The sequence below is a fragment of the Ambystoma mexicanum genome, chromosome 6q, assembly GCF_040938575.1.
Source record: "Ambystoma mexicanum isolate Mex_15411 chromosome 6q, UKY_AmexF1_1, whole genome shotgun sequence".
Lineage (NCBI taxonomy): Eukaryota > Metazoa > Chordata > Amphibia > Caudata > Ambystomatidae > Ambystoma > Ambystoma mexicanum.
The window spans coordinates 667,216,043-667,243,748 of NC_090937.1; the positions used below are offsets into that span (position 1 = coordinate 667,216,043).

Sequence of the window (27,706 nt, forward strand, 5' to 3'; positions counted from 1 at the left end):
GGAGCATTTAATTTGTTATATGGTGTTTTGGCATGGGTCTGGTAGTGTTTGGAATGGATGATGTGTGAGGTGTGTGTGTTCACTGTAGGTTGGTTGTAGTTTGCTTGAAGTTGGGTGATAGCTTAAGTATGTGGGTTTGAATCTGTGGGATGTCTGTAGGGAGTAAAGTGGGCGCTTTTGAGTTTGGATGTGACGCGTGGGTGTAAAGAGAAAGGAGTGTGGTCAAGGTTTTACCCCTTCTGCAAATATTGTTTTGGGATGGCAACACCTTTTTGGTTTGTGAGTTGGTTGGACTTGTATGGGCTATAGTTCGTTTGGTGTCACGGTTGCGGTGATACCGGTTCCATGGCGGGGCAAATGCGTGGTCCCTCCCTGTTTGTTCCCCACCTGGATGTATGATTGATTTCCCTTGGTTGTGTATGGTTAGTACCAGAGTGTGGCAGGCTCTGCGTCTGGATGTGGCAGGTCCAGTTGGAAGGTGTTTGTTGTGGTCAGTCTGGTATGAAAGGGAGGTAGTGTAGTGTAGTCTTGTCTTGCCACTGGCCTGGGTGATTGCTGTAAGAATGTTGGTGCATGAATGCAGTTCAGGAGAATGCTGGGTCGATCTGTATGTGAATGTTCTGAGTGTCAGTTGGGGCCTGAGCTGAGGATGGCTGGATGGCCGGTGGGTGTACTCCTTTGTCAGTAATGTCTACACCTATCCATGTTCCTGTCAGTGTCAACATGACACTGTAAATAACTATACGAGTAACCGGAGTAATGGACATAATGTACATATGTGAAATAAAGCCTACCTGGAACTAATCTAGACTACAGATGGTCTGTGCTTCAGTGATGCATCCTGAAAGTCTGGTATAAGGCTTTACAACACCTGCCTGGAAGCAGTTTGTGCTGGGAGGCTGGCTGTTCCCATTGCACAGCCACCCCCAAGTTTGAATGAGTGCTGTCATGATGCCTACCTTTAAGGAGCCAGGCCGGGCCCAGCAACCCCAGAGGCAGACATCATTTTCCCCAGGGAAGTCTCAGCGGGCCCAAGTCGGGGCCCTTTGGACTCAGTCCTGGCGCCTTAGGCGCCAGGCTCATAGCGGACCCCAGTCCTGGCGCCTTAGGCGCCAGGCTCATAGAAGAGGATATGTGTTTAAGTGCTTGGGTGCACACTTACCTGATGCAGACCTTGCTGCTTCATCCAGGCCCTCTTGAGGCCTAAATGGGACTACTTAACCTGTAGGACTACTTCACCACCCGGGTGTGGTCGGGGAAGGATACATACCTGATTGGTGGAAGGATACATACCAGGAACTTCTTCCAAGGCTATTTAAACCCCACCCGAACAGCCACACATGCTTCGCGTTGTTCTGCACCTAGCAGCTGGACGCTCACCGTGTCAGCTCCTGCATCCTGACTTCAGCCACGCCTGCCAGCACCCTGGAACACCTGCAAGGGGAGAAAGGAAGAGAATAGGAGAAGAAAAGCCCTTACCTGCTAAATCTGCATCCCGGAGTCATTTCTCCAACGGCCCTGAAAAGGAAGACATCATTTTAAAGGCATTTCGTTTCGATCGCTGCAGCGCTGCATTTTACTCACCTTTGCAAGGCGCTTCCATCTTCAGCAGCGATCTTCCGGATTCAGCTACGCCCCGGCGCCTAGAGGAAAAAAGACAAGAACAAAGGTGAGAGGGAGAAAAGGAATAAGGAAAGCTCAGTTTCCTTTTAAGTCTTACCTGTTGGATTATTCTCACTGCATTTCGGGTCCTGCCGCTTCCTGGCATCTCCGGACCCCGGCCCCTATGGGGAAAAAAGACAGACATTGAATGAGCGAATGCAAAGACATTACCTGAGCGCTCATCCAGAACTGTTTCACTTCGGGTAGGCGCCATATCTCCGGCACTCCGAACCCCGGCCCCTAAGGGGAAAAAGACATAAGCATTAGCGCTTGCTGCAATTAGACAACAAACATTATTTTTAAGCTTGAACTTTTGAACAGAACTTTTACAGCGCCTTACCTGAACAGTCAAGCTTACCTGAACTCCCATCAATCCTCAATCCAGTGAAGTAACTGGGTTTCAACGCGCCCCTGCATCAGAAGCAGGATGGAGAGCTCATCCTTCCAAACCCTAAGGTGAGGCTTCACGGGGAATCGTGGAGGAGGTATCGTGGAGGGTTGGAAGGTAGTGGGAGGCTTGAACATTGTTCCACAGTTGGTAATACTCCCTTTTCACGCACAGGAGGGTATCCAACGAGCCAGGGAAGCCAGAATAGAGAGGCCCTTCCTGTCCATCTTCAGAGTTCTGCGCCTTCGACGCCGCGCCTCCGTGGGAACCAGGTGAGCGTTACAGAACGCGAAGCCTTACCACAATTTCCCACCTGGGCGCTATGGAGACTTCCGAGACAGATCAGCTGGCCCATCTTTTAGGGGAATTACGGGCAGAAGTGCACTCAGCCCGCCAGGAGACTAATGCTCTCAGAAGGGAACTAATCCTATCCAAGGAAAGAACTGATGATCTGGCCAAAAGGTTATTGCAGGGCCAGGCAGAGCACACTCCTTTACCTGTTTCCAGAGATATTTCTACAACAATGGGTTCGAATAACCCGGTACAAATCCATCTACCTGGACACATGCCTTTGGCCCCGCCGGAACGTTTTGCGGGGGATCCCAAGAAATATGCCGTTTTTATGAACCAATGCCGTTTACACTTTTTATGCAGGCCCGGGGCCTTCCCCAACGACCAGACCAAAGTAGCCTTTGTACTATCTTACCTCAGTGGCTGTGCTGCCGATTGGTCTATTCCATTGGTAAATCAGGATGATCCCATTCTCCGGGATTTCCAGGGCTTCCAGGCCAGCATGGAAAGATTGTTCGCTCGACACTCGCAGGGACAGGCCCTTGACAACAAACTGCTATCCTTACGACAAGGTAATCAGGATCTTTTGTCCTATATCGCCACCTTTAATAGACTAGTTGTGGAAACCGGATGGCCTGAAAATAAAAGGATCACATTGTTTCATCGAGGCCTGCGCGGAGAGCTTAAAGATGTTATCGCTCAGATAGTAGATCCACCCCAGGCCTGCGCAGACTACATAGACTTAGTGGTTCAACTTGATCACAGACTTCAAAATAGAAAAGCAGATCGGCTCAAGTATGAAACCAGAGTACCTATCAAGACCCACATTAACTCCAAGAGTACTGACGTTTCCGAACCTATGCAAATTAGCAGTGTTAAAGGACCATTAACGCAGAAGGAACGAGAGGGAAGGCGACAAATGCAACTTTGTCTGTATTGCGGAACTTCCGGTCACTTTCTTCAAAGTTGTCCAGTTAAACCACCCAAGAAGGTGGTTGGAGCCACTGATAACGAGTTATTGACGCCTGGTTCGGGAAACGACCTAGCCCGACAAGCGTAGGGGTCCGCTTGCCGAGCTTGAAAACAAACTCTTTGACCTCGCATTTTGTCATGCCAATGGTGCTTGTGAACCCAAAACAGCCTCAGCAGTTGCATGCTATAAAAGCATACATAGACAGTGGAGCTATTGGAAATTACATAGACCGTGAATTGGCTTCCAGGATTAAGCTTCCTCTCCGCCTGAAAGTAACCCAAGATGTAATCACTACAGTTGATGGAACCGAAATAGCCTCAGGGCCTGTAACGCATTCCACAGTTGAAATCACTCTGGTGGGTCAGGACGGACATCTGGAAGCAATCGTGTTTGATGTGATCAAGGCCCCACAATTTCAAGTACTTCTTGGAATCCCTTGGTTAGAAACACATAATCCGAGAATAGACTGGCGAGCAAAGAAGATAACTTTTCCTGATTGTGAACCAACCTGTTACCCAAGGAATCCAGCTATGGGTCTAGCCTCTGTAACTTCCACCCCTGTACAGCTACCATCTGAATACCAAGAATTCCAAGACGTTTTTCAGAAAGAGCAGGCTAACACCTTACCTCCCCATCGGTCTTACGATTGCCAAATCGACTTGGTACCCAATGCACAACTACCTTGTAGTAGGATTTATGCTCTTACTGAACCTGAGAACCTGCATTTGCGCCAGTATTTGGATCAATACCTGGCCAATGGTTTCATTCGCCCATCAAAGTCACCAGTCTCTTCCGCTTTGTTCTTCGTACCTAAAAAGGAAGGCGACCTTGGGGCCTGTATTGACTACCGCGCCCTAAATCAGATAACGATTAAGAATCGTTACCCTTTGCCCCTGATACCTGAGCTTATCGACCAAGTAAAAGATGCTCGTGTGTACACCAAGCTAGATCTCCGAGGAGCTTACCACCTGGTACGTATTAAAGAGGGCGACGAGTGGAAGACTGCATTCCGCACCAAATTTGGGCTCTTCGAATATCAAGTAATTCCCTTCGGTTTGTGCAACGCACCTGCCGCCTTTCAGTACTTCATGAATGATGTTCTTCGGGAACTTATCGATGTTTGTGTCATCGTTTATATTGACGACATCCTGGTGTGTTCCTCCTCAGAATCTGATCACAGAAACCATGTTAGGGCAGTTCTTGAGAAATTGCGCCAGCACAAATTATTTGCCAAGCTCGAAAAATGCGTTTTTCATACCACAGAAGTGGAGTTTCTCGGATTCAACCTGACACCTCAAGGAATCCGAATGGACTCGCGGAAAGTGGACGCCATTCTCAAATGGCCATCTCCTAGCTCTGTGAAGGGAGTGCAAAGCATGCTTGGCTTTGCCAATTTCTATCGAAGGTTCATCCCGGAATTTTCTCGAACTGTTCAACCCATCACAGCTCTCCTAAAGAAAAACAAACGCTTTGAATGGACTCTTGAGGCTGAACAAGCCTTTCAGGACCTGAAAACCAAATTCACCTCTGCACCTGTATTGAAGCACCCGCGCCCAGATCTCCCTTACATCGTGGAAACCGATGCATCCAGTTCGGCCATGGGAGCTGTCCTGTCGCAAAGAGACCCAGAAACTAACCAACTACACCCTGTAGCCTTTTGGTCCAAAAAAATTCTCTCCACCTGAACTCAATTACGCAATTACCGACAAAGAACTACTGGCTATTAACTCAGCTTTCAAGGCTTGGCGTCACTATCTTCTCGGTGCAAGACACACCATCACCGTAATTACGGACCACAGAAACTTGCAGTATTTAAAGACGCCCAAAGCTCAATCTTTGCGACAACTCCGATGGGCTTTATTCTTGGCGGAATTTGATTTTGTAATTACCTATCGCCCTGGCTGCAAGAATGGTAAGGCAGATGCCTTATCCCGGATAGGCATGGAAGAACCCAATTCGAGTTTAGAACCTGTGCCAATCATACCGGAACAAAGAATTCTGGGCTTGACTTCATTGAAAACCATTGAGGACATACAAGCTCAAGTAAAACAGCTTTTTGACTCTTCTGCCTTACTGGAATGGAGTCAAAAGGGTCCTCACTACACCGTTAAGGATGATTTACCCTACTTCCAAGAGCGGTTATTTCTGCCAAGTAAAGAATTGCAGGAACTTGTCATTACCCGTCATCATGAATCATTAATGGAAGGACACCCCGGTATTGCGAAAACATAAGAAAAGATCAAACGCCACTTCTGGTGGCCTTCTTGGAGAAAAGACATAGTCATTTGTGTTGTCTTGCGGAATCTGTGCCCAAAATAAGAGTCAAAAGAAAAGGCCAGCCGGCCTACTTCAACCTTTGGACATTCCACCAGCACCTTGGCACACCTTGTCAATGGACTTTATAACTGACCTGCCTCCTTGTGGTGGTTACAACACGATTCTCATAATAGTGGATCTATTCTCCAAAATGGCCCATTTTATCCCTTTAAAAGGATTGCCGTCAGCTTCCACCTTGGCCAAGGAATTTATGGAAAATAGTGCGGTTACATGGTTTCCCTTCCATATTAGTCTCAGACCGTGGAAGTCAATTTATCTGCCACTTTTGGAAGAAATGTTGCCAACTAGCACAAATAGACGTGCGGTTATCCACCAGCCACCACCCCCAGACCGACGGACAAACCGAGAGAACCAATCAGACTCTCGAGCAATATCTTCGGTGCATGTTACACCAATCCGAGTTGAATTGGAAGGACATCCTTTGGATTGCAGAATATGCATACAACAATTCAGTGCATTCTGGAACCGGACAGACTCCTTTTTATACCCTGTATGGTCACCATCCTCGGACCTCTGACCTAGATCCACCTCTGACCCTGGAGATGCCTGCAGTAAATCACCTACATTCCACAATAACCCAAGCCTTCAAAGAAGCTACAACCCACTTACAGCAAGCCAAGAAAAAGTATAAAGAAAACGCTGATTTGCACCGAAGTAAAACTCATCCTTACCAAGTAGATCAGGTATGGCTAGCAACTAAACATCTACCCCTCAAGGGTCAGTGAACTTTTAATCCCAGATTCATTGGGCCTTACCCCATCAAAGCTATTATAAACCCAGTGGCCTTTAAACTCGATTTACCATCCAACATGCGGATTCATCCCGTTTTTCACGCATCTCTTCTAAAACAAGTACAACCTGGAACCAGACTGTCTGAGCCCCCAGGCCCTGTCCAAATTGATGGAGAATTAGAATTCAAAGTGAAAGACATTTTAGATTCCAAGATAGTTAAGTCGAAACTCTTCTATCTTGTTGATTGGAAAGGATATGGACCTCAGGAAAGATCTTGGGAACCCAGTAACTATGTTCACGCACCACGATTAATTCAAAGATTCCATCGAAGATTCCCGCACAAACCAAAACCCCCGGAGGAAAAGACCTTGGGAGGGGCCTTGAGGGGGGGTACTGTCATGATGCCTACCTCTAAGGAGCCAGGCCGGGCCCAGCAACCCCAGAGGCAGACATCATTTTCCCCAGGGAAGTCTCAGCGGGCCCAAGTCGGGGCCCTTTGGACTCAGTCCTGGCGCCTTAGGCGCCAGGCTCATAGCAGACCCCAGTCCTGGCGCCTTAGGCGCCAGGCTCATAGAGGATATGTGTTTAAGTGCTTGGGTGCACACTTACCTGATGCAGACCTTGCTGCTTCATCCAGGCCCTTTTGAGGCCTGAATGGGACTACTTAACCTGTAGGACTACTTCACCACCCGGGTGTGGTCGGGGAAGGATACATACCTGATTGGTGGAAGGATACATACCAGGAACTTCTTCCAAGGCTATTTAAACCCCACCCGAACAGCCACACATGCTTCGCGTTGTTCTGCACCTAGCAGCTGGACGCTCACCATGTCAGCTCCTGCATCCTGACTTCAGCCACGCCTGCCAGCACCCTGGAAAACCTGCAAGGGGAGAAAGGAAGAGAATAGGAGAAGAAAAGCCCTTACCTGCTAAATCTGCATCCCAGAGTCATTTCTCCAACGGCCCTGAAAAGGAAGACCTCATTTTAAAGGCATTTCGTTTCGATCGCTGCAGCGCTGCATTTTACTCACCTTTGCAAGGCGCTTCCATCTTCAGCAGCGATCTTCCGGATTCAGCTAAGCCCCGGCGCCTAGAGGAAAAAAGACAAGAACAAAGGTGAGAGGGAGAAAAGGAATAAGGAAAGCTCAGTTTCCTTTTAAGTCTTACCTGTTGGATTATTCCCACTGCATTTCGGGTCCTGCCGCTTCCTGGCATCTCCGGACCCCGCTCCTATGGGAAAAAAGACAAAGACATTGAATGAGCGAATGCAAAGACATTACCTGAGCGCTCATCCAGAACTGTTTCACTTCGGGTCGGCGCCATATCTCCGGCACTCCGAACCCCGGCCCCTAAGGGGAAAAAGACATAAGCATTAGCGCGTGCTGCAATTAGACAATGAACATTATTATTAAGCTTGAACTTTTGAACAGAACTTTTACAGCGCCTTACCTGAACAGTCAAGTTTACCTGAACTCCCATCAATCCTCAATCCAGTGAAGTAACTGGGTTTCAACGCGCCCCTGCATCAGAAGCAAGATGGAGAGCTCATCCTTCCAAACCCTAAGGTGAGGCTTCACGGGGAATCGTGGAGGAGGTATCGTGGAGGGTTGGAAGGGAGTGGGAGGCTTGAGCATTGTTCCACAGTTGGTAATACTCCCTTTTCACGCACAGGAGGGTATCCAACGAGCCAGGGAAGCCAGAATAGAGGGGCCCTTCCTGTCCATCTTCAGAGTTCTGCGCCTTCGACGCCGCGCCTCCGTGGGAACCAGGTGAGCGTTACAAGTGCATGTCTGGTGATTGGTGGGCTCCAACCTTTTTCCTGCATAAAAGGCGAGGGTCCTGGAGCAGAAGCTGTTGACCACGGGAACTGAAGATCTGAAGGACATCCGCGCACACTGCCAACGACCGTCACAGCATACAGAGTACCCGCTGCAGTCCCGACCTTCGCTTCGCCCCGAAGAGGACCACTTCCTCCTTTGGACTGGTGGGCCTAACTAGTCCCAAGACAAACAGCATTTGGTGCCCTAGCTGGAAGAGCTGTAACCACTACCATCAGCAATTCACCAATGCCTGGGGTCCTGTCCCATTTTGTGGGGCAACATCTTCCAAAGCACGGTTTCATCTGAAACGTTTGCAGGCATCTTCCTGTTTCCCGCTCCTGAAAGTCATCAGCGAGACGAGAATCGAGAACTGGAACAAAGTCTACTGCACAACAACCATCCTTCAACCGAGCCCTGAAAAGGGCACCAATGAGCCAGTACTGCGTAGAGCCTGTGCTGGGCATCCAACTATTCGAGTGAAACCGCCAGTTATTTTCTTCAGTCAGCAATGCCAAGAATCCTGAACCAGGGTCTGCTGTAGTCTCTCCTGGAGGACCATCCTGCTGCAACAGCTTCTTTGTTCAGAAGGTAATGTTCAGCCCCTAATACTTATCCAAGGACTGCTTTGTTGTTCTTGTGCTTCAGAGGGTTGCAGTTAAACTGTTACTTGCATGTCCTCCCAGGCCTACATTGAGCTGTATTGGGGTGGACAATCCATTGTATCTACTGATACCTGTAAACTTTAAGAACTCTTCATAAACCTTGTCTACTGCTTACCTGCCTTTCCTTCCTCACACTCTTGACTCAATGACTCACCTAAAATAGGGTTGGACTTCTTAATATTAGTTTAGCAGGGGTTACCTAAAGTTGGTCTAAAGTTTGCATACATGTTTCAGAGGTTTCTGTTACTTTGTGTTACCTGACTGCTGTTCTAAAGTGTTTTATATCCTTTGGATATTGTAACTATTTTGTGTTTAATATGCTGTGATAGTACTTGCCTTACTTAAGTGATAATTTTAAGTGTATGTAAAATACATGCTTATATTTTATAAAACTTCTTGTGTTTCCTTGCACTAAGTGTATGCTCAGAGTACTGTATGCCTCATTACAAGCCCTCGTCTCTCCTAGACTAAGCCCGGCTGCTAAGTCATTGCCCCCAAACCTTTGGGTAGTTAAGGCTAAAACTAAGGTCTGTCCCCCTGTTCATCCAACGAGAGCAAGTCTGCTCTCAAACACGACTTTGGCAAAAAAAACCTAACCCACCCAAATCCCCCTTTTCTTCAGTTTCCCGTCACTTTTCTATTGGGAGCAAGATGTGGCTATATCTGTTTCTCTTTCTGCTCCTTTACCAGGTTTCAAATATTTCCCTGAACCATTCAAGCTACATGTGGGAACTGTGGGGCTTCTGGGTGCCACGAGAACCCTACGGACGTAATTGATGGTTTCCACCCACTGCAGTGGCAGGGGGCAATGGTCCGCTCACAGGAACGCTTCTGCATCTAGAGGATTTTCTGATTCTGTTCTTCTATACTGCGTCCATAAAGGATAGTCCCCTAAATGCTAGTCTAGCTGACATCCTGGTGCTGGTCTGGCACAACCAGTACATTCAAAACAATTTCTCTGACCTTAGTGGGAAGTCTAATACTTATCTACATTATTTGTAACCATTGCTATAATTTTGATGTTTGAAACATGGTCTTCCCTCCCCAACCTTCTAAATGCTGTCTGTCCCATGGCTAGGTGGAGATGGGTTATGAGCAGAATAACAAATATTATTGGGTGTGGCTGGTCTGAAGCATGCTGCACTGTGATACATTGCATATGTGTGGCCAGTGGCAAAGCCCCAGACTGCATCAGCCCGCAACCCTTCTTGGCACAGGAGTGATGGAGAGCCCAAGCATTATGAAGCTGTTAATGCTTGGAGCCGGATGTGCAGGGTAGCTCGGGTATTGAGGAAGCCTATTGGGTTGCCCATGTCTAGCGTATGAGTAGCACAAATGATGTGGTGCCGTTAGACTGGATTTCTAAACTCTGGTCTGGTGGACAGATGTTTAGGACACCCTAGTTGTAGTGAACAGGGAAAACTGGGAGCTGTAGCCAAACCAATCACAGTAGCATGGAGAGTGGTCAATGTTAAGTCTCGGGAGAAAGTGATTGCGGTCAGGGGCCCCAATGCGTCCTGTAGGGCACAGACCCCCAGGTATGCCAGAGGGACACTGGAAATCCGCTGACTTGGAGGGCCCAACACCCTCCCCCAGGATACACAGAGGACTCTGTCAACGGCAAGTTCAAAATGCGGTTTATTACAGACAAAACCAACTGGAATCAGCACAGGAAATATTCATGCAAATCTCACTCTTCCTCGATTTGCAGGCCAGTTTTACTTCCAAATGATGTCAGCACTTCGGGCCCCTCTCCGGAAAACCTATCTGGTCAAGTGATTGGGTATTGAGTATTCTATTACCTGTATAGTACAATATAGATGTTGTTCTATTGGCACTCGCATGTCGGGTGGCTGCCTGTTTCACCTCCAAGTCACTAACTATAACATTGTTGCAGTGTTGTTGACTTACCATTGGTTCTTGCCTGTTGCTACCCACCCCTAGGGTACTAAACTGTGATTGGCTAGAGCTGACGTCCCCAGGCCTGGGATCCACAAAGGTTCTTGGCTCACTATGTACCTCTTGAAGGTGATGAGAATGATTGTCTGTATTGTAACTTGTGTGTACCACCTTTGCTTATGAGAGTGCTCTCCTGTCCGGCGCAAAACGTGTTACATATTGGTGCATACTTATTCCAGTCCATGTCAGGCTGCCTGGGATCAGCTCTCCTTTTCCATCGCTGACCATTGTCTGCTTCGGCCACGTTGTGTGCAGAAACCACGAATTTGATCTGTGCAGGTCTGAATTATGAGGATTTATTTGTATTTTCTGCAGCTGGTCCCTTTGTTGTCTGGGGATTGGAATGTTATCTGTTTCTCTTGACCTTGGCTGCAGGTCCTGTCTCACATGCCTTGCTCTTTTGTCCAGCCTGAATCCGCTCCGCTCAGCTCGTCTCTTGCTCATAGGTCTGCTGTCATTTTCCTAAACCTTATAATACAGTTTCTACAGTTTCCATTCTAGGCTACATTTCCATAGGTTAGTCACACTTGGCTGTTGGGGTCCCATAGGTGCTCCTGCAGTTCCATAGGGTTATTTGTGTGGAAGTATCTGCAAGCTTTGCTCAGGATCTCTTGCGTCTTGCGGTTTCTGCATTCCTGCATTTGGCTAATGGCAAAAATAATAAAAGCAATGACAGTGTGTTTAAGTATCGGTCTGCCAACTATAGATCTGTCCACTCGTGTTCATGTATTCGAGTGCGTGTTTGTGTCCAGAGTGCGGATAGCATGTGTGCTTCATGTCTAACGAAGATATGTCGCGGTATCTCGAACGACGTCAGCAACATGGCTTCTTGGGGTTTAGTCGAAGCCGTCCATATAGGTGTCTCTAATCATAGCTTGTGGCTATTCATCCACACATGGACAGATCTGTAGGTTCCTTGTTTGGTATGGCTGGCTGAGGGGATACCTCTCAACGTACTTGTCAATCATGGGTCTATTGGGAATTGTTCAAAAATAGAATGGGTGATGTTAGGGAGAATTCTCGGAAATGTGCTAATTTCCCTTCACCTTAGAGACCCCCAGCAACTTTGCTAGATTTTGAGGACTTGTTTTTTTCCCCTGGAGTGTGAGCCTTTTTCCCCCTTTCGCAGGTGTTTTGATGTGTGTTGTACTCTTGTGTTCTTTGGTTATGGAGTTTTAGATAACCCCATAAGGCATCTTTTTATTGTTGTCACACAGAACCTTCAGTGCAGTGGCACAGGGGTGTCCCTTGGACACTTCTCTGGGATGAACTACTGTTCCCCAGAGAATGTAAAGTTAAATTGACTTTACTAGTCTTTTTAAATTCGTAGACCCAGCACAAACTATTTTCCTATAGAGGGCTGGAGGGGTTACTTAGTATCCCCTATGGCTAAACACTCTTGTAGCTGTCAGAAGCTACCCTTTCCTTTTGAAATGGCTGGTGGCAGTGGCTTTATAACAAACTACCATGATTTTTCCTGGCCGCAAACACCGGTAGCTAAAAATCGGGCGGCCATGTTTTTCAATGTGGCGCCCACGACCCCTCTAAAAACAGACTCCGGTCCCTTTTTTTTTCGCCGTTTCTTTGTGGAAAGGTCCTTCTGGTGTTTAACTCTGCATGCCAAACCAGGTTTGGTCCCTTTGTTCATGAGCCTTTGGCAGGCTTCAGGACTGAAGTCCGCCCATGGCGTCTGAGTGTCTGGGTGGGCAGGAAGTGAGGGAGGTGCCCGAAACTCCCAGTGCTAAGTCTCCTAGGAGACCCAAATACACTCTGGCGTGATTGACTGGCTGACTGTCCGGCAAGGACAGCCACCCTAGTGAGTAACAGCTATACTGGAACAAATGGGAGGAAACTGGATAAAAGGTGAGTCGACCACTGGAACAAAAGAACCGAAGACCAGCTGGAAAAGGACGGCTGCTGCAACTCCTGGACCGTTGGTTTGGCCGGTGAAGCCCTGCTGCAGGTCCGAATCGCCAAGTTCATCTCGACAGAGGAGCCCTTCAAGAACGACTTCTCCCTTTGAGTTGGTGTGACCAATCAACTTGTAAGCCACCTGGATAGCATTCTCGGAGCTAGTTGTATTATCCTCAGAGTACTGCAGGAAACCGAATAGCCAGGGAGAAGGACACCAGTTTGTGTGCTTGACTGCAGCTAATCGGAATAGATTTGCCTTTGCCAGCTTTTTGACCAGTCCCAGTGCAGCGCAGGAGTCCCCCCGATGTCCTCCCTCTTGTTCCCACGACTGAGGCTCAGGACAGGGAGATCTGCAGGAACTACCAGGAACAGACTTCTTCAGCTGCATCTTTTTTCTTCATTGTAAGGTACTGTGAAAACCCGACAGAGAATTTACCTCTCACTGAGAAAGTGCTTGAAACTTTGGCAACTGGCAGGCCTAGTCAGCTTGTGACCCAACATATGAATCTTTGTTTTATGAACTACTTCTAAAAACTTTGGCAAAGACTTTCCGTTTAAACTCAAACTGCTTTATCCTATACAAGACTTTAGCCCATTGACTTTGGCCTAACCTATTGCATTGAATCAACTCCTCTGGGGAACTCAAACTATTTGCACTGTTTAAGTGTAACTGTAATAGCCGTTTTATTAACTTATGCCTTTTTGCTCCTCCTTCAAAGTAGTTTAAATGATATTGTGAAGTACTGAAGTATATTTTTGTGTGATATAGATTGCCTCCTAGTGAATGTTTTATAACTGAATGTGAAATAAATTGTTTTACCAAGAATCCTTGAGTATACGTCTATTTGAATACTTATAATTGACCTCTGTGTAACATCCTTACAGCTCACATTCCCTCTTGAGATAAGCATGGTTACTCAGCAACGCTACCACAACACTGTGTAGTACAGACATATACTAAAGGTTGGTTTTGCTTATACCTGTAGTCATAGTTGTGTGTAGTGGTCCCAAAGGGTACTGCACACAAACTTTGCCTAACAACCCCCCCTGTCCCCATGGAAGGGAAGTATTTATTTAATACACTAACAGTCCACATGAATAACAACCTTAACTTGAAAAGTCCAACCCTAAGTTGTATGAGCCCTTGTGCCCAAAAGTTAGCTAAGTTTCCAAATGGTGTTAGGGAGTGGGGAAAAGTTGGGGGCGGGCCTTTGGATGTGAAGCTGGTACCAGAAGTTCACTGGTGTGTATCATCTTTCTCTAATTTAAGGAGGGCTTTTGGTATCCATTATTGCCAAAGCCAAAAGTTACAAAAAGTAAGTTTACAAGCTTTTAAAGGGTGGAGATGGGGGTGCAGGTAAGTACCATTGTGACTTACACCCCGTACGCCAATTATTACTCAGACTTTGTTTGTCATTGAAGGGTCACCTGAGGTAGGTTTTGTGCCATTTGTTCCAGTCGAAGCCCAGGAGCTGTGGGTGCAATAAGAGTTCCGGTCGTGTCCAGGAGCTGTGTGCAACCTCTTCCCGTGGAACAATGCAGTAGGTACTGGTGCAGGACTCTTCAGGATCCTCAACTAGATGCAGGAAAGCTGGTTTCAGCGCTGGTTACCGATGAATGACAGCAGGAGTCAGATGATACAGTTGAAGGAACCCTTCCTATCTCTGGACCGTTGGATGTTAGGACACTGATATTCTGCAGAAAGGCTATTTGCAGGACAAGCTTAAGACCCCTGAATTTCCGAGTCAAAATGCAGAACGGCGGCACTTCTACCCCAGTAGCCCAAATTGGAGTTGGTCAGTTGCCTGGATGCCCCTGGAATGCTTCCAAAGACTCCAAATGGCAGGGCACCAAGAAGACATCAAATGTTTGTTCCCACCACTCCACCGGGTCGAAAAACCTACAAGGGTCTTCGAAGATCAGTCAGACAGGGCTCCACCAGGACTCCATCAAAACCTGGTCGCCAAGCCTTCTCAGGATCTTCTGAAGTCTTCATGGCTATGTGGGATACTTGATGCCTCTTAAGATCTCTGGGGAATTGCTGCAGGACTCCTTTCATTCAAAAACTCAGGTGAGCACAGGAACTCAGTCCAACCAATGGAAGATCTGCCCCTCACACAGGGACCACTGTTGATGAAACTCATGCATTCACCACTCCAGGCTTACAGAAACGAGTTTGTGGATTGGGACCAGCCAGTCCCAGCCCACTTCCTAGTTTGCAACTCACATGGCCTGCACTAGCCCGTGAAACACGCTACTTTCCCAGGCAAATGCATAAACATAAAAGGATTTTCCTGACCTGAGAAAGCAGGAAGAAGGGTGAAAGACAAAATGGCCAAAGAACATGCAAAAAACCTTTTGGCACGGCCATGTTAGGACACTGGCCACAGTTAGTAGCCAAACACAGTAAACCCAAAATAAAATGCAGTAAAAATATTGCAAAAGTAACTGCTGCCACCAGCTTGTCTTCAGGCACATTTAAAAGTAACCAAAAAATCATCTGAGTGTAGTTTAGGATGATACACAACTATCCCTATTGCACTGCATTGTAAGATGCATTGTGAATCATGACCAAGTTACCCAAAATAGATAATTTCCCAAACAAAAGGAAACCTAGTTTCCCAGTACTGAGTCTGAAGGACTAGTCGGTTTCCCCATAAAAAGTGTGCAAAAGGCCAGTGGAGTGAAGCTGAAGGCTTCACTTCACTGTCAAAAGTCAGGAGATGGTGTAAAAACAAAGTTTGGGGGTCCATAGAATATAGAGGCAAAGTTACTAAGAGAACTCCTGATTTTAGTAGTACGAGGTGTCTCGTGCTTGAAGGCAGTATTGTATGAGTAGAGAATGGCACTAGTTAAATCTCTGAATTGGCCCATGTAGGCTAGTGTGTTAAATAATTTTTTATTCTTCCTTGTTAAGGAACTGAAAATTGGCCTAGTCTTTAATACGTTTGCAAAACTGAAAGTTGTTGGCTGGAAGGTTTTGATTTAATCCTGACCGCTGGTTTTGCTATGGATACCCTCAAAGGCCATCATTTTTTTAGCCTGCCAGGTCAGATGGGGAAAGACGATATGCAAAAGTCTTGCACCTACCCGAAAGGGACAGTCTAGTCTAAACTGCTAGACACATACCTTCTGCACAAGATTTCAAGCGACTCAAATGTTTTTGCTTTTTTGCTCATCTACAATGAGGTGCTGGGTGGGGCCTTTAGGCCCACCAAGCTGGGACTCCTGACTGGGAATAAATACCTAGTCCACTTGGGGTGACATTTGCTAAACTGAAGGTTGAATAAATAGCTTTGCCATTACTTTTCAGACTGTCATGCTAATGCAGAAGTGGGAAGATCTGGGTTGAAGCCTGCTAATAAATAACCTTGCTACACATCGCTTGTTATGTCAGATGAGGCCGAAACCTGTTCGGGTTTTCTTGTGGTCTTGTGCTAAAGTGATGTGACTGGGCATTTCTGAATGTGCTGCCACTTTTGGAATGGGGTCTGTCTTGATTTGCATGTGATTTTTCACGTGTTGTAATGGCATGGCATCCTAAAACAATTGCCTTGAGGATTGCCCCAGGCAATGCAGTGATTTGTGATTCGTTCAAAACCAAACTTTACAATCATTTTTTAGACTTGGAGACTGGCTGTGTTTTTTTTTTTTTCAGTTTGTGCCTTATTGCTCATTATTATGGTTATTCTTTCCGGAATTGACGTGCTGCCATTTAGGGCAGCATTGCAGACTCGAAAAAAGCTCATCTGTGCCCCTTCAGTCCCCACCAAATGCTAGAATTATTGAACCTGAGCCAAGTTGGGGGGCAGCTAGGCTTTTTGTGTGAATGCTTCACTGGTGTTTGGAACTAATAAGAAAGGAGGGATGGATAGAAAAGATGACCAACTTGAATCGAGATTTGGACTACCTTAATGCTGTGTTCGAACATTCCATGCATCCTGGGTGTTGGGTAAGAATTAGTGCAATCCAACTGGTGTGGGACTACACAAGACTTATCTCTTGGTATTGGGTAACCCACCTTTTAATATAGGCCTGTACTGCACAGGTTGGTATTGTGACTGAGCAGCCAGGCTATCTTAAGGGGGTAATGTGAGCTGTTGAGCTGTACAATGAGATCAGTAAATACAGCTATACAAGTAAACATTTACACACTTAAAGTTATATAATAAATATGTATTTATATATACACCGATATTTAAAACCTTCTTCAAAAAGCAGTAACTAGTAGTAGCATTGATCCCAAATTAGGATTCAATTAAAAAGTGAACAATAAAGCGGGTGATTCATTCTTTCAAATGTTAGTGTGACACAATTAAGTTTTATTACTTATCTCAAATGATATCACCTTTGCAGTAATTAGTTATAAGGGATGGAAAGGTTAGGGTTAGATCAGAACAAATATTGGTATTCTATCAAAACAGGTTCTCAGATTCTCCCAAAGGGATGCAGGCAGTCTTTATCCCAGCAATAAGTGTTAAACAAATAAAACCTGTAAGGGAACAAGCACTGCCAAAGCCAATAGGTTCAGAAGGTGGCATGTAGGGAGCCAAGACGGCCAAAGTGTATGGGCCAGTTCAACGTTCTGATGCTTTCTTCTTAGAAAATGTCTTTAAATAGTCAGTGTTCAAATAGAAAATCAGAGCAACTCGAGAGGAGTCCCCTTGAAGAGGCACAAACGTAAGGGCCAGTGCAAATGAGTTGATGTCAACTCAGGATAGGGTAAAATGGCGCTCCCCAAGGTAGGAAGCACCAAAAAGGGCCAAAGGTTGATGTGCACCGAAGCCCCACAGTGCCTGTGAACTGAAGAATTTGTTCACGCTGGATGCATTCTGGTTGCAGTGCAGCAGACCTTTGTTCCTTGGTCCTTGGTTGTGGTGACGAAAGGGAGGATGTCTGGTGGGCTCCTGCAGCACCACTCGAGAGAGGGACTCTGCAGCAATGGATTATCCTAGATTCAGCAGCTCTGCAGTTTTTGCATCTTTCTCCATGCCAAAGAACAGCCAGCTCCGGTTAGAAGCTCCTTGATCCCTCGGTCCTGGACTCTGTTGATGGGACTCTGGATGACGATTTGCTCCTTCTGTAGGGTCCTCTGGATGGCCACAAAGTTTTAGCCAGATTCGAACTTCGGAAGACCATGCACTCACAGATGGTCATGGGTGTCGGGTATTGGGATTCTGCAGCCTTGGAAAGTCACAGCAAGTCGGGAGTTGTGCCAAAATAGTGTCTTGGGGCTAGTTGGTCCCACCAGTCTAAGGGAGGAAGTCGTCCCGTACGGGTTTTACCAGTCGAAACGAAAACGCGGTCAGCACACCTGAGGCGCTACACCGGGCACTTCACGGTCCTGGATAGTGATGCTGGCGTCTCTTCGCGTCTTCATCGGATGTTGTCCTCCAGTGGTAGACTTTGCCTCTAGTCCCAAAGACCTTGCCTTTTAAGCAAGTTCCCATTCATTCACAGCCCTAGCCTGTCAATCACCCAGCAGAGTGGCTGTCCTCCAGTACAGCGAGCTGGCCAATCGGAACTGGTTTCACTCAGGCACACCTAGAGACAAAGGACAGGGACGTTTTGAGACGCTCCCTCACTTTCTGCCTTTCCAGACACACTGGAGCCTGGGTGGGATTGAGGGCTGAAGCCCGCCAAAGGCAAAACGCACAAAGGACTCGAGCTTGATTCAGAGTAAAAGCCCAGAAGAAACAAACTGACAAGAAATGGGGCCATTTTGGGTAAATGGTCTCCCTTGGGTGCTGTACTGGAGCGGAGGAATCAGCCTGCAGATACATGGCACAAGGTAGTAAAAAAAGAAACCACTGCCACCAGCCATTCAAGCAAGTTAGTGAAACAAATGTTGCATGAGGAATGGGTTGAAGGAGTTACTATGTAACCCCCCTCACCCCCAGCACTCCACATAGGGTGGTGTATGTTCGACCCAGAAAAGAAAAGCGAAGTAAGACCGGGGTCATCTTATTATTCTTGGGAACAGTAGTTCACCCAAGAACGGGAACAGTAGTTCACCCAAGAACATGTAGTTAAACATTAAGAGAAGTCAAAGGGACTTCTCAGTGGCACTGCACAAAAGGTGCTGTCCAAATGCGAAAAGCAGATGCCTATGAAGTTTACCAGACTCCATAAAACGGCAAGAAAGACAAAAATCCTAGTCGGAAAAACACACGAGTGAGTGAGAAAAAAGTCCCACTCACTCATTAGTTAAAACTGAAAAACCCTGAGCCCAGCAAAAGAGGTGGGGGTCTATAAGGTTAAAGGGAATTGGCATAGAAATGAAAATTCTCCCCAACACTGGTGATGGGCTTTGCCAGTATCAAGAGGAATGTTGATGGAAAAAGTTGGTCACATGGACCACCAAACTATCGACTTTTGGGCGGGGGGCTCATGGACTTGAACTAAACTCTAGTAGTTAAATAACATTAGTGAGCGTGTTAGGATGCTGATGCCTCCATCTAGCATGAAGGTCTCTGTTTCTGTCATTTTGCCCATGCTCTGTATGTCACGACTGTTGCGTACCAAGCAGTATCTGTTTTCAGTGCACCCTGGTTTAGGCATTGATGTCCTTCCCACTTGTATGCATTTCTTCCCAAGACCTTGATTTTATTTGTCTGTAAACTGTCTCAGAGAAATGTCTTGTTGCTAAGTAACTCAAACTTCATATATTATATTTACAAAGCAGATAACTTTTTTACAACTCCCATCCTTCGCTCTAGACTTCGCCTGAAGGAGGGAATTGCTCACTCTTGCACATAGTTTTTCATGTAAGAGGGACCTCTTCCTTGATACTTTCTAACCCGTTTTCTTTTGTCTACAGAACGATACCTCTGGCGACTACCGACTTGCCCTCCTCCTCCTCTGCGGTGGCGAAGATGATTAAAGCGCCTAGAAACATGAAGAATAAATGCTCTGCACTGCCCTCTAGAATGTCTCTTCAGTACGCAAAAGCTTTACTACCGCTAATGCATGCAAGTTGTATAGCGCTTTTTGACCACTTTTATCCTATTTAGAAGATTATCTGCTTGAATTTAGAGTTTCTCTTGGAAAGGAATCTTTGTTGACACTGACACTTCTGGATGAAGTGAGGTTGTCAATGTGCTCCAAATTCGCAGTGATTAGCAGTCTTGTGTGCCCCAGTCCTGTTTCATCCATTTGGACAATGAGAGCCAATCCATCCAAGATCTGTGCCCTTTGGAGAAGATGGTTCTCCGTTAAGTTTCTCGACCTCCAATTTAGCTGAATCCGGGCCTGCAGACTTTTAAATGTTTGTTGTGGAAAAAACAATGCAATGTTGAAATAAAAGATTTGAATCCTTGCGCAGGGGCTTGCATTCCAATACCTATGTGTGCCCCTTTTGTTTGTGATTTGATATATTGTGCACCCACTGAAGTATTTATTTTCTGGAGATGCTACCAAATGAGCCTACTAAACATTCCAATGCAAACCTTTGAAGTAGATCTAAAAATAAATGTTTTCACAAAAACTATTTTGATTGTATTTATTGAACTAAGCTGCATGGAAGTGCCACAGTTCCAATGCTAATTTTCTATCTTGCTTACTGAGTGCCAAAGGACCACGACAGAAGTGTGATATAAAAAAGGTACTTGCATACCATGTGCGTGTTGCACATTAAAATAATTGGAAGTCTTGAGTCTACTTTGAAAAAGCAGCAAAGCTCACCAGGAAATTCACTATTCTGTTGAAACCATTTTGCAGTGACCTGGGTTATAGTCCAAGCCCTTGTGCAAAGGCGTGGGCTTGTACAACACCACACCTGCAGTAAACCTGGCCTGCAGCCAAATGCTTGGCTGACGAATATAAAGGCCCTGCAGAATTTCACTTTCTATGGATCTGGGGGCCGCCTTTAGGTGCATTTTGTCAATTTTCTCTTGAAAGATGGCATGGAATACCCCACTCTGTCCATTGACTTCAACTTCTGAGGCATTTACCTTTTGAGCTAGAGAATAAAAAGGCAAGGATAGACTATAGCATGTTTTAATAATTGACGAGCAATAGGTGGTATAAGGAATAAAATTAGCATTTACGCCAGGCATTCAGTCGAAGACCCAACAATGCTGCATTTGACAAAGGTGAATGCTATAAAAAAAATTAATTCAGCAATGCAAATGATGCCCATATAGCCAAAGGAGGAATCAGCGGAGGCACATGGGGATGGTGTTTTAGACTGACCGCCTAGTGGAGATGTGATCGGAAAAGAGACTCTACTCTAAATTCCTCTTCTGGAAGTACCTATATTCTAATCCTGCTATCCAATCATGTTATTTGTACCTACTTGCACTGATGACCCTAATGAGGATTAGTTTAGTTGACTACTGTACTTTAAATGAATGATGGCTGCCACCCAATTGCACATTTTTTCATTTTTTTTTTTTTTTTTTTTTTTTTTTTTTTTTTTTACCAGCAATCAAGGTGTGGAAAGGCTGAACCGAAGTAAGCCATGCACAAATGCAAGGTATGCATGCCATTGCAGCTATTGGATATTGTTGCAGTCTTCCAGTGCAAAGACTGGAGGGGAGTATCTGTACTACTGCCCTCTATATGGTTGGGACAAAGGCACACTGCACCCCAGCCAAGGGTCTCTATTTTGGTGGAATGGACGAGCAGCCAAGACTTAAGCTCTCTGCAGGCAGGTTCCTAAGTACAGTGATCCTGTAAGGGAGGAAAGGTAGTTTAGGCCCCCTCCCCTCCATTCCCATCCGCGCACACACTATGCTCATTCCACAGTTGGCCATGCACCTCTAGCCAAAGGTGCCGGACAGCCTCGGGACGACACATACAGGCGCAACATCTATAAGAGGGCTGATTACTGACTTCACTGACATTTTGTATGAACACTGACTCCATTTTATATCCGCTCTAGCAGGCCTCACAGAAATGCCAGCATGCAGGCCTGCACCTCTCCCCTGGGTCTACGCACAGTTGGCCAGCTACTCCCGCCTCCACATCCCCTCTGGTGTCTGACTGTCCTTTTCTCACGGAAAGCTGGGTGCGAAAGGCTACAAACAAAACACTTTCTGATGTTTGTTAATCTGCTTAGAATCACATGCTGTGCATAGGTCCGACATCCAGTGGTCACTGCGGAGTATTGCATTTTGTTTTTCGTAGTCGAAAAGGGACGTCGACAAGGCGTGTCTGAAATCCTATCCCTATAGTGACGTGCGTTGTACCCACAATCCCTCACGCGTCGAGGTCCCTCAGATTGTTTTTTTCCGCCCAGCTACTGGTCGCCTTTACGCAGAGCTCCTCGAGAGACATTGCAGATTCCATCTCCTCGACCTTTGGTCGTTTTCCTATTTAATATATAACATATCGATCCCTCCCTCGACGCAGTTGTGAAGCTGTCTCTGCCAAGCAAGATCTTCGACGGAGGGGACGAGCGGAGGAGATCCTTCGGCGTTGCCGAACACGTGGCCTGGCCTCGCAGGCCAAATACAGTAGGGAGAGTGGGGTCGTGGGACATCTCTGGTTCTTTTCTGAGAATGCCTTTCCTTTTCCCCTTCCTTTCCCTTGGGGTCGTTATCACGATTTATTGCCTCGGCTATGGAGAGGACACCCTTTAGGTTTTGCCCACTTTGCAAGGGCAAGTTTACTTGGAAGGACAAGCATTCACGGTGTAACCGCTGCTTGCCCCTCGATCACAAAGAGGGTTGCACGGCTTGTCGGCTTCTGAAGCCAAAGACTCTAAAAGACCGTAGGGTCAAGAGGTGGGCGGCCTACGCTATGTCGAAGGCCGATTCTTCACCCGCCGCTGCTACCACCGACAGTGACGAGAAACGTGATAACACGACCTCCGCTACGGAAGTCGTACACCCCTCTAAAGAGCGCTCGCGCTCTTCGTCTGTCCCCGGCCTCGACGGGCTCGGCTCACGCGCTGCTTATGGGGATGAACACCCCGGCGACACTGACGCACATGATACCACACATAAGCACACAACCCATAGCTCTTCTTCGTCAAAGACGAAGAAAGCATCAGCGCCCAAGGAGACGCAGGTTCCACCGGCAGCCTCCTCGGACCGTTCAGGTTCAAAGCCCCTCTCGCACGCGACCAGCAACTGGGCTTTCGGCAAATAAGGGCGCCGCCCCAAACCATCGGCCGGCGCGCACCAGCAGAGAGCGCACACCGCCGTAGAACGATCGACACCCGTAACGTCGAAACCACAGCCCTCCGCTGACGAGTCGCAGAGAGCTTGGCGAGGATCGTTGTAGCCGACGCCCAGAAGCGTACGCCGAAAGACACGTCGAGCGCTACGCAGAGGTCGAAAGACACGCCGAAAAAGCCCAAAGAAAGACAGGGACTACCGCCTTCAGTCTGGGGGACCCCCAGCACACCGGAAGGCTTTTCGGAAGGCGACGGGACACTTTCCTCGACGTTATGGGAGAGGTCGAGCCGTTTTCAGCTAGATGACACTAATTTTCCCCCGCTAGACCGCTCAGGGATAACCCATGAAACCATGGAAAGGCTCCATCTCTGCATGGAGAGAATGGAGAGGTTTATGAAGACCCAGAACCCTCCCACTCCCAAGAGAACAAGAGAAGGGCCTCAGGAGGACCCCAGGGCCAAATATCCGAGACTAGTCAATCCCCAGCAGGACACAGCCTCAGACTTCCATAATGTGTATGACCTCACTGGTGAGGAACAATACTTGGAGGAGGAGGATGAATTTGTGGACGATGAAGAGGGACAGCACCAGGAGGAAGGTCTGGAAGACAGCCCAGGCATGGTAGGAGAAGGCTTCGGAGAAAATCCAGAAGGACCTTCTCATCCCTGGCAATCCCCATCAGTATATTCGGACACTGATGTCCTGAACCTAAATCCTCCTGACAATTCACCTGTTAGAAACACGTCTCCCATTGACGATCAGCCCACATTCAACGCCCTGTTGCGCAGAGCAGCAGCACATTTCGAACTGGACACTGGGGAGATCTCTCCTGAAATAGACTTTGTGGAAAGAGTAATTAAGGAGAAACCCCCAGTCAGCCAGACCATTCCCCTCCTCGCTTCAGTGAAGAGAAGAATCATCCCTTCGCTATCCACACCCGCACTAATCAGAGGAGTTAATCCAAGAATTGAAAAACTTTTCACTCCTTCACCCTCAGACCCACTGTACATCAGGGGACATTCCATTCCGGATTCCCCTGTAGTAACTAATACAAGGAAGAGGGCAGGGGTGCCGCTGTCCACCAGTGAGGCACCACCTGACAAGGAGGGCAAGAGGTTATATGCCCTTGCAAAGAGAGTCACATCCTCGGCTGCCTTTTCGGCAAGAATTGCGAACAACAATTCTTTGCTAGCTAGCTACGCGGACGCGCAGTGGGCCAAACTGCGCAAAGACGCCGAAGAAGCGCCTGAACCACTACGTACACGCCTGCTATCAACTATTGGCGAAGGAACCCAGGTCAACCAGAGTATTGTAAAGAACTCTCTGGATGCTGCAGAGACAGCGGGACGTTCCCTGGTTCAGGGAATACTCCTAAAACGCCATGTATTGCTGCGCAACTCAGAGTTCAAACCAGAGACACAGGCGTCTTTAATAAATAAACCTGTTGAAGACTCAAACCTCTTCGGGAAAGCGGTGGATGAGGCTCTGGAGATGGCTAAAAAAGAGTTTGATACTATCAAAACTGTTGACCAGATCTCTAAGCCCACTACCAGACGCGGCTATGGCAACAAACACTTTTTTCGTGGCCAACGCCAACAGCAGAATCGGCAGCAACAGTACCCTGCCACCAATTACCAGACCAATAGTGGGCAGTACAGCCAAAGAGGCCAGCGCCGGGGCAAAGGGACAAGTCGGGGGTCCACCCCCAGAGGCTCCCAAGCCCCCAACAACACCAAGTGACGTGAAGATTCGCGTCCCCTCCAACACTGGTCGGGGGCCGGATAACATCCTTTCTTCCAGCATGGGAGGGAATAACGTCAGACCGCTGGGTACTTTCCACCGTAGCCCACGGATACTGCATCGAATTCAACAGTTCCCCAACATACAGACCCCCGAGGGGACGACGCATGACACCGGAACACCTTGCCATCCTTCTCCAAGAAGTACAACAACTGCTGGAAAAAGGAGCCATAGAGGTTGTGCCTCTATCTCAGGTAACGGAAGGTATTTATTCAGTGTACTTCCTTGTACCCAAAAAGATCTAACCATGCGCCCTGTATTAGATCTGCGTCCAGCGAACAAGTTTATCAAACCCCAGAAGTTTCGTATGGTGACCTTACAGGAAGTGATCCCACTGCTATCACAGGGAGATTACATGACAACATTGGACATGAAAGATGCATACTTTCGTATTTTAATGTTGCCAGCGCACAGAAGATACCTCAGGTTCATGATAGAGGGCAAACACTACCAGTTCAGAGTGCTACCCTTCGGCATAGCATCAGCACCAAGGGTATTCACGAAGGTACTGGCAGTGGCAGCGGCCCACCTGCGCAGGTTGTCCATCCCAGTTTACCCTTACCTCGACGACTGGCTCATAACAGGGGATTCTTACGAAACCTGCTTCTCCAATACCCAAAAGACTGTAGACCTTTTGTTCCAGTTGGGCTTCTCCATCAACGAAAAGAAGTCCAGCCTATACCCCAGCCAAATCAAACAATTCCTAGGGGCTCTAATTCAAACAAAGGGCGGCCTCGTCTTCCTCTCCAACGAGAGGGTCCAAAACATGCTGTTTCAGATCCCTCAATATGTGACTGGTCGAGAGGTGACGGTACGCAAAGCAATGCGCTTGCTGGGCATGATGGCGTTGTGTATTTATTTGGTACCTCACGCGCGCCTGCGCCCTATGCAAGAGTGGCTCAACAGCCAGTGGTGTCAGGCCAACGGACTATGGGACGATCTAGTGGTGGTCTCGCAGGCCTTGGTTCTCTCGCTACGGTGGTGGACAAAGGAAAACCTGGAAAGAGGGAAACCCTTTGCCACACCCGCGGCGGAAGCCACTCTGACCACAGACGCATCCGTCACAGGATGGGGGGGCTCACCTATCCCATCAGACTGCTCACGGAGTGTGGACTCCGAACGTAGCATCCAAACGCATAAATCTACTGGAGCTACTAGCTGTGTTCAAGGCGCTAAATGCCTTCCAGGAACACCTACAAGGCAAGACTGTGTTGGTCCTTACAGACAGCACCACAGCCATGTACTACATCAACAAGCAGGGGGGCACCCACTCTCCAGGACTGTCCAAACTGGCCCAAAATATATGGAAGTGGGCTCTCAAACAAAACCTGTTCCTACTGTCACAACATGTACCAGGGGAACTCAATCTGCTGGCAGACAAACTCAGCAGAGATTTCCCCCTGCCCGAATAGTACGAATGGCGACTGCACGAAGACATCGTCTTCACACAATGGGGAAGCCCAGAAATAGACCTATTTGCAACCCTGGAGAACTCACAATGCCTAAGTTACGCCTCCAGGTACCCCCAGAACCAATCCAAGGGGAACGGTCTGTCGATGCAATGGTCAGGGAAATTTGTTTACGCTTTTCCCCCCCGACTCCCCTTCTCAAAAAGGTGGTGCACAAGATGCACCAGGAACAAGTGACCATGATACTGGTGGCCCCAATGTGGGCCCGACAGCCATGGTTCGCTCACTTGATGGCGATGTCTCCATCTCCCCCAGTGAAACTCCCCTGCCCGTACAACATGCTGTCACAAGACAAGGGCAGGACTCTGCATCCATGCCCCCAGAACATGAACTTAGCAGCTTGGTTCCTGAGATCATAGAATTCGGACATCTACAGCTCCCGCAGAGATGCATGGACATCCTCAGGGAAGCCAGAAAACCTAACACTCGCCACTGCTATTCTAGCAAGTGGAAGAGATTTGTCATCTGGTGCAGAGGGAAAAGCATCAACCCGATTGACTGCTCTCCCACACATATTGTTCTATACCTGACCCACTTATTGGATTCAGGTCTAGTGTTCAATTCCATTAAAGTCCACCTAGCGGAACTTTCTGCATACACCACTTCCCAACTCAAGGTGTCGTGGTGGAAGATCCCTGTTATAAAGGCCTTCATGGAGGGAATAAAGAGAATACACCCCCCGATAGCTGACCCAGCTCCCGGATGGGACCTTAACGTGGTACTTACCAGACTCATGGGCTCACCTTTCGAACCCATGCACAAAGCATCTTTTAAAGACCTCACTTTTAAGACTGCTTTTTTAATAGCTATCACCTCCATCAGGAGAGTAAGTGAACCACAGGCTCTTTCTGTTCTAGACCCCTTCGTTACAGTTCACAGAGATAAGGTGGTTCTACGCACGCACCCAAGGTTTGCCCCGAAATTCATCTCGAAATTACATGTAAACCAGTCTATAGAACTGCCAACGTTCCTTCAAAATCCTTCGAACTTGGGAGAAAAAACTCTGCACACACTAGATGTGCGCAGAGCGGTCATGTTCTACATGGAAAGAACCAGACCACTGAGGAAGACTAATCAGTTCTTCGTCTCTGTGGCAGCAGGAAGAGAAGGGGATGCAGTTTCAAAGTCCACTATTTCTAGATGGATTGTTCAATGCATCACTCTCTGCTATACTCTTGCTAAGAGAGAACTGCCCTTTAAGCCAAGAACACACTCTACTCGAGGCACCGGGGCGTCCATAGCATTCATTGCAAATGTTCCCCTTGAGTCCATCTGCAAAGCGGCTACCTGGAGTTCTGTGCACACCTTTACAAAACACTACTGTCTAGATGCACACTCGAGATCTGACTCCCAGGTGGGACAGGCAGTATTAAGACATCTTTTCTCTACTGTTCCTTCTCATAACCCTCCGCCAACTCCGGGTACTGCTCGCTAGTCTATGCACAGCATGTGATTCTAAGCAGATTAACAAACATCAGAAGACAATGCATTACTTACCGTAAAAGCATTTCTGATGGTTGTATCTGCTTAGATTCACATGCGCCCACCCTTCCTCCCCGCTCGGATGGAAGGAAC

At 47.4% G+C, this 27,706-nt stretch overlaps 1 protein-coding gene across 2 annotated transcripts in view; it reads left to right on the plus strand.

Annotated features, from left to right (window-relative positions):
• Positions 1–20,227, plus strand: part of ANXA5 (annexin A5) — a 393,243-nt gene extending 373,016 nt beyond the window's left edge. For both annotated transcript variants that reach the window (XM_069631165.1, XM_069631166.1), the window contains exon 13: positions 19,559–20,227. In XM_069631165.1, coding sequence (XP_069487266.1) covers positions 19,559–19,621 — 63 coding nt within the window. In that variant the 3' untranslated portion in view covers positions 19,622–20,227. The remainder of the gene's footprint in view (positions 1–19,558) is intronic.
• Positions 20,228–27,706: the final 7,479 nt, after the last annotated feature.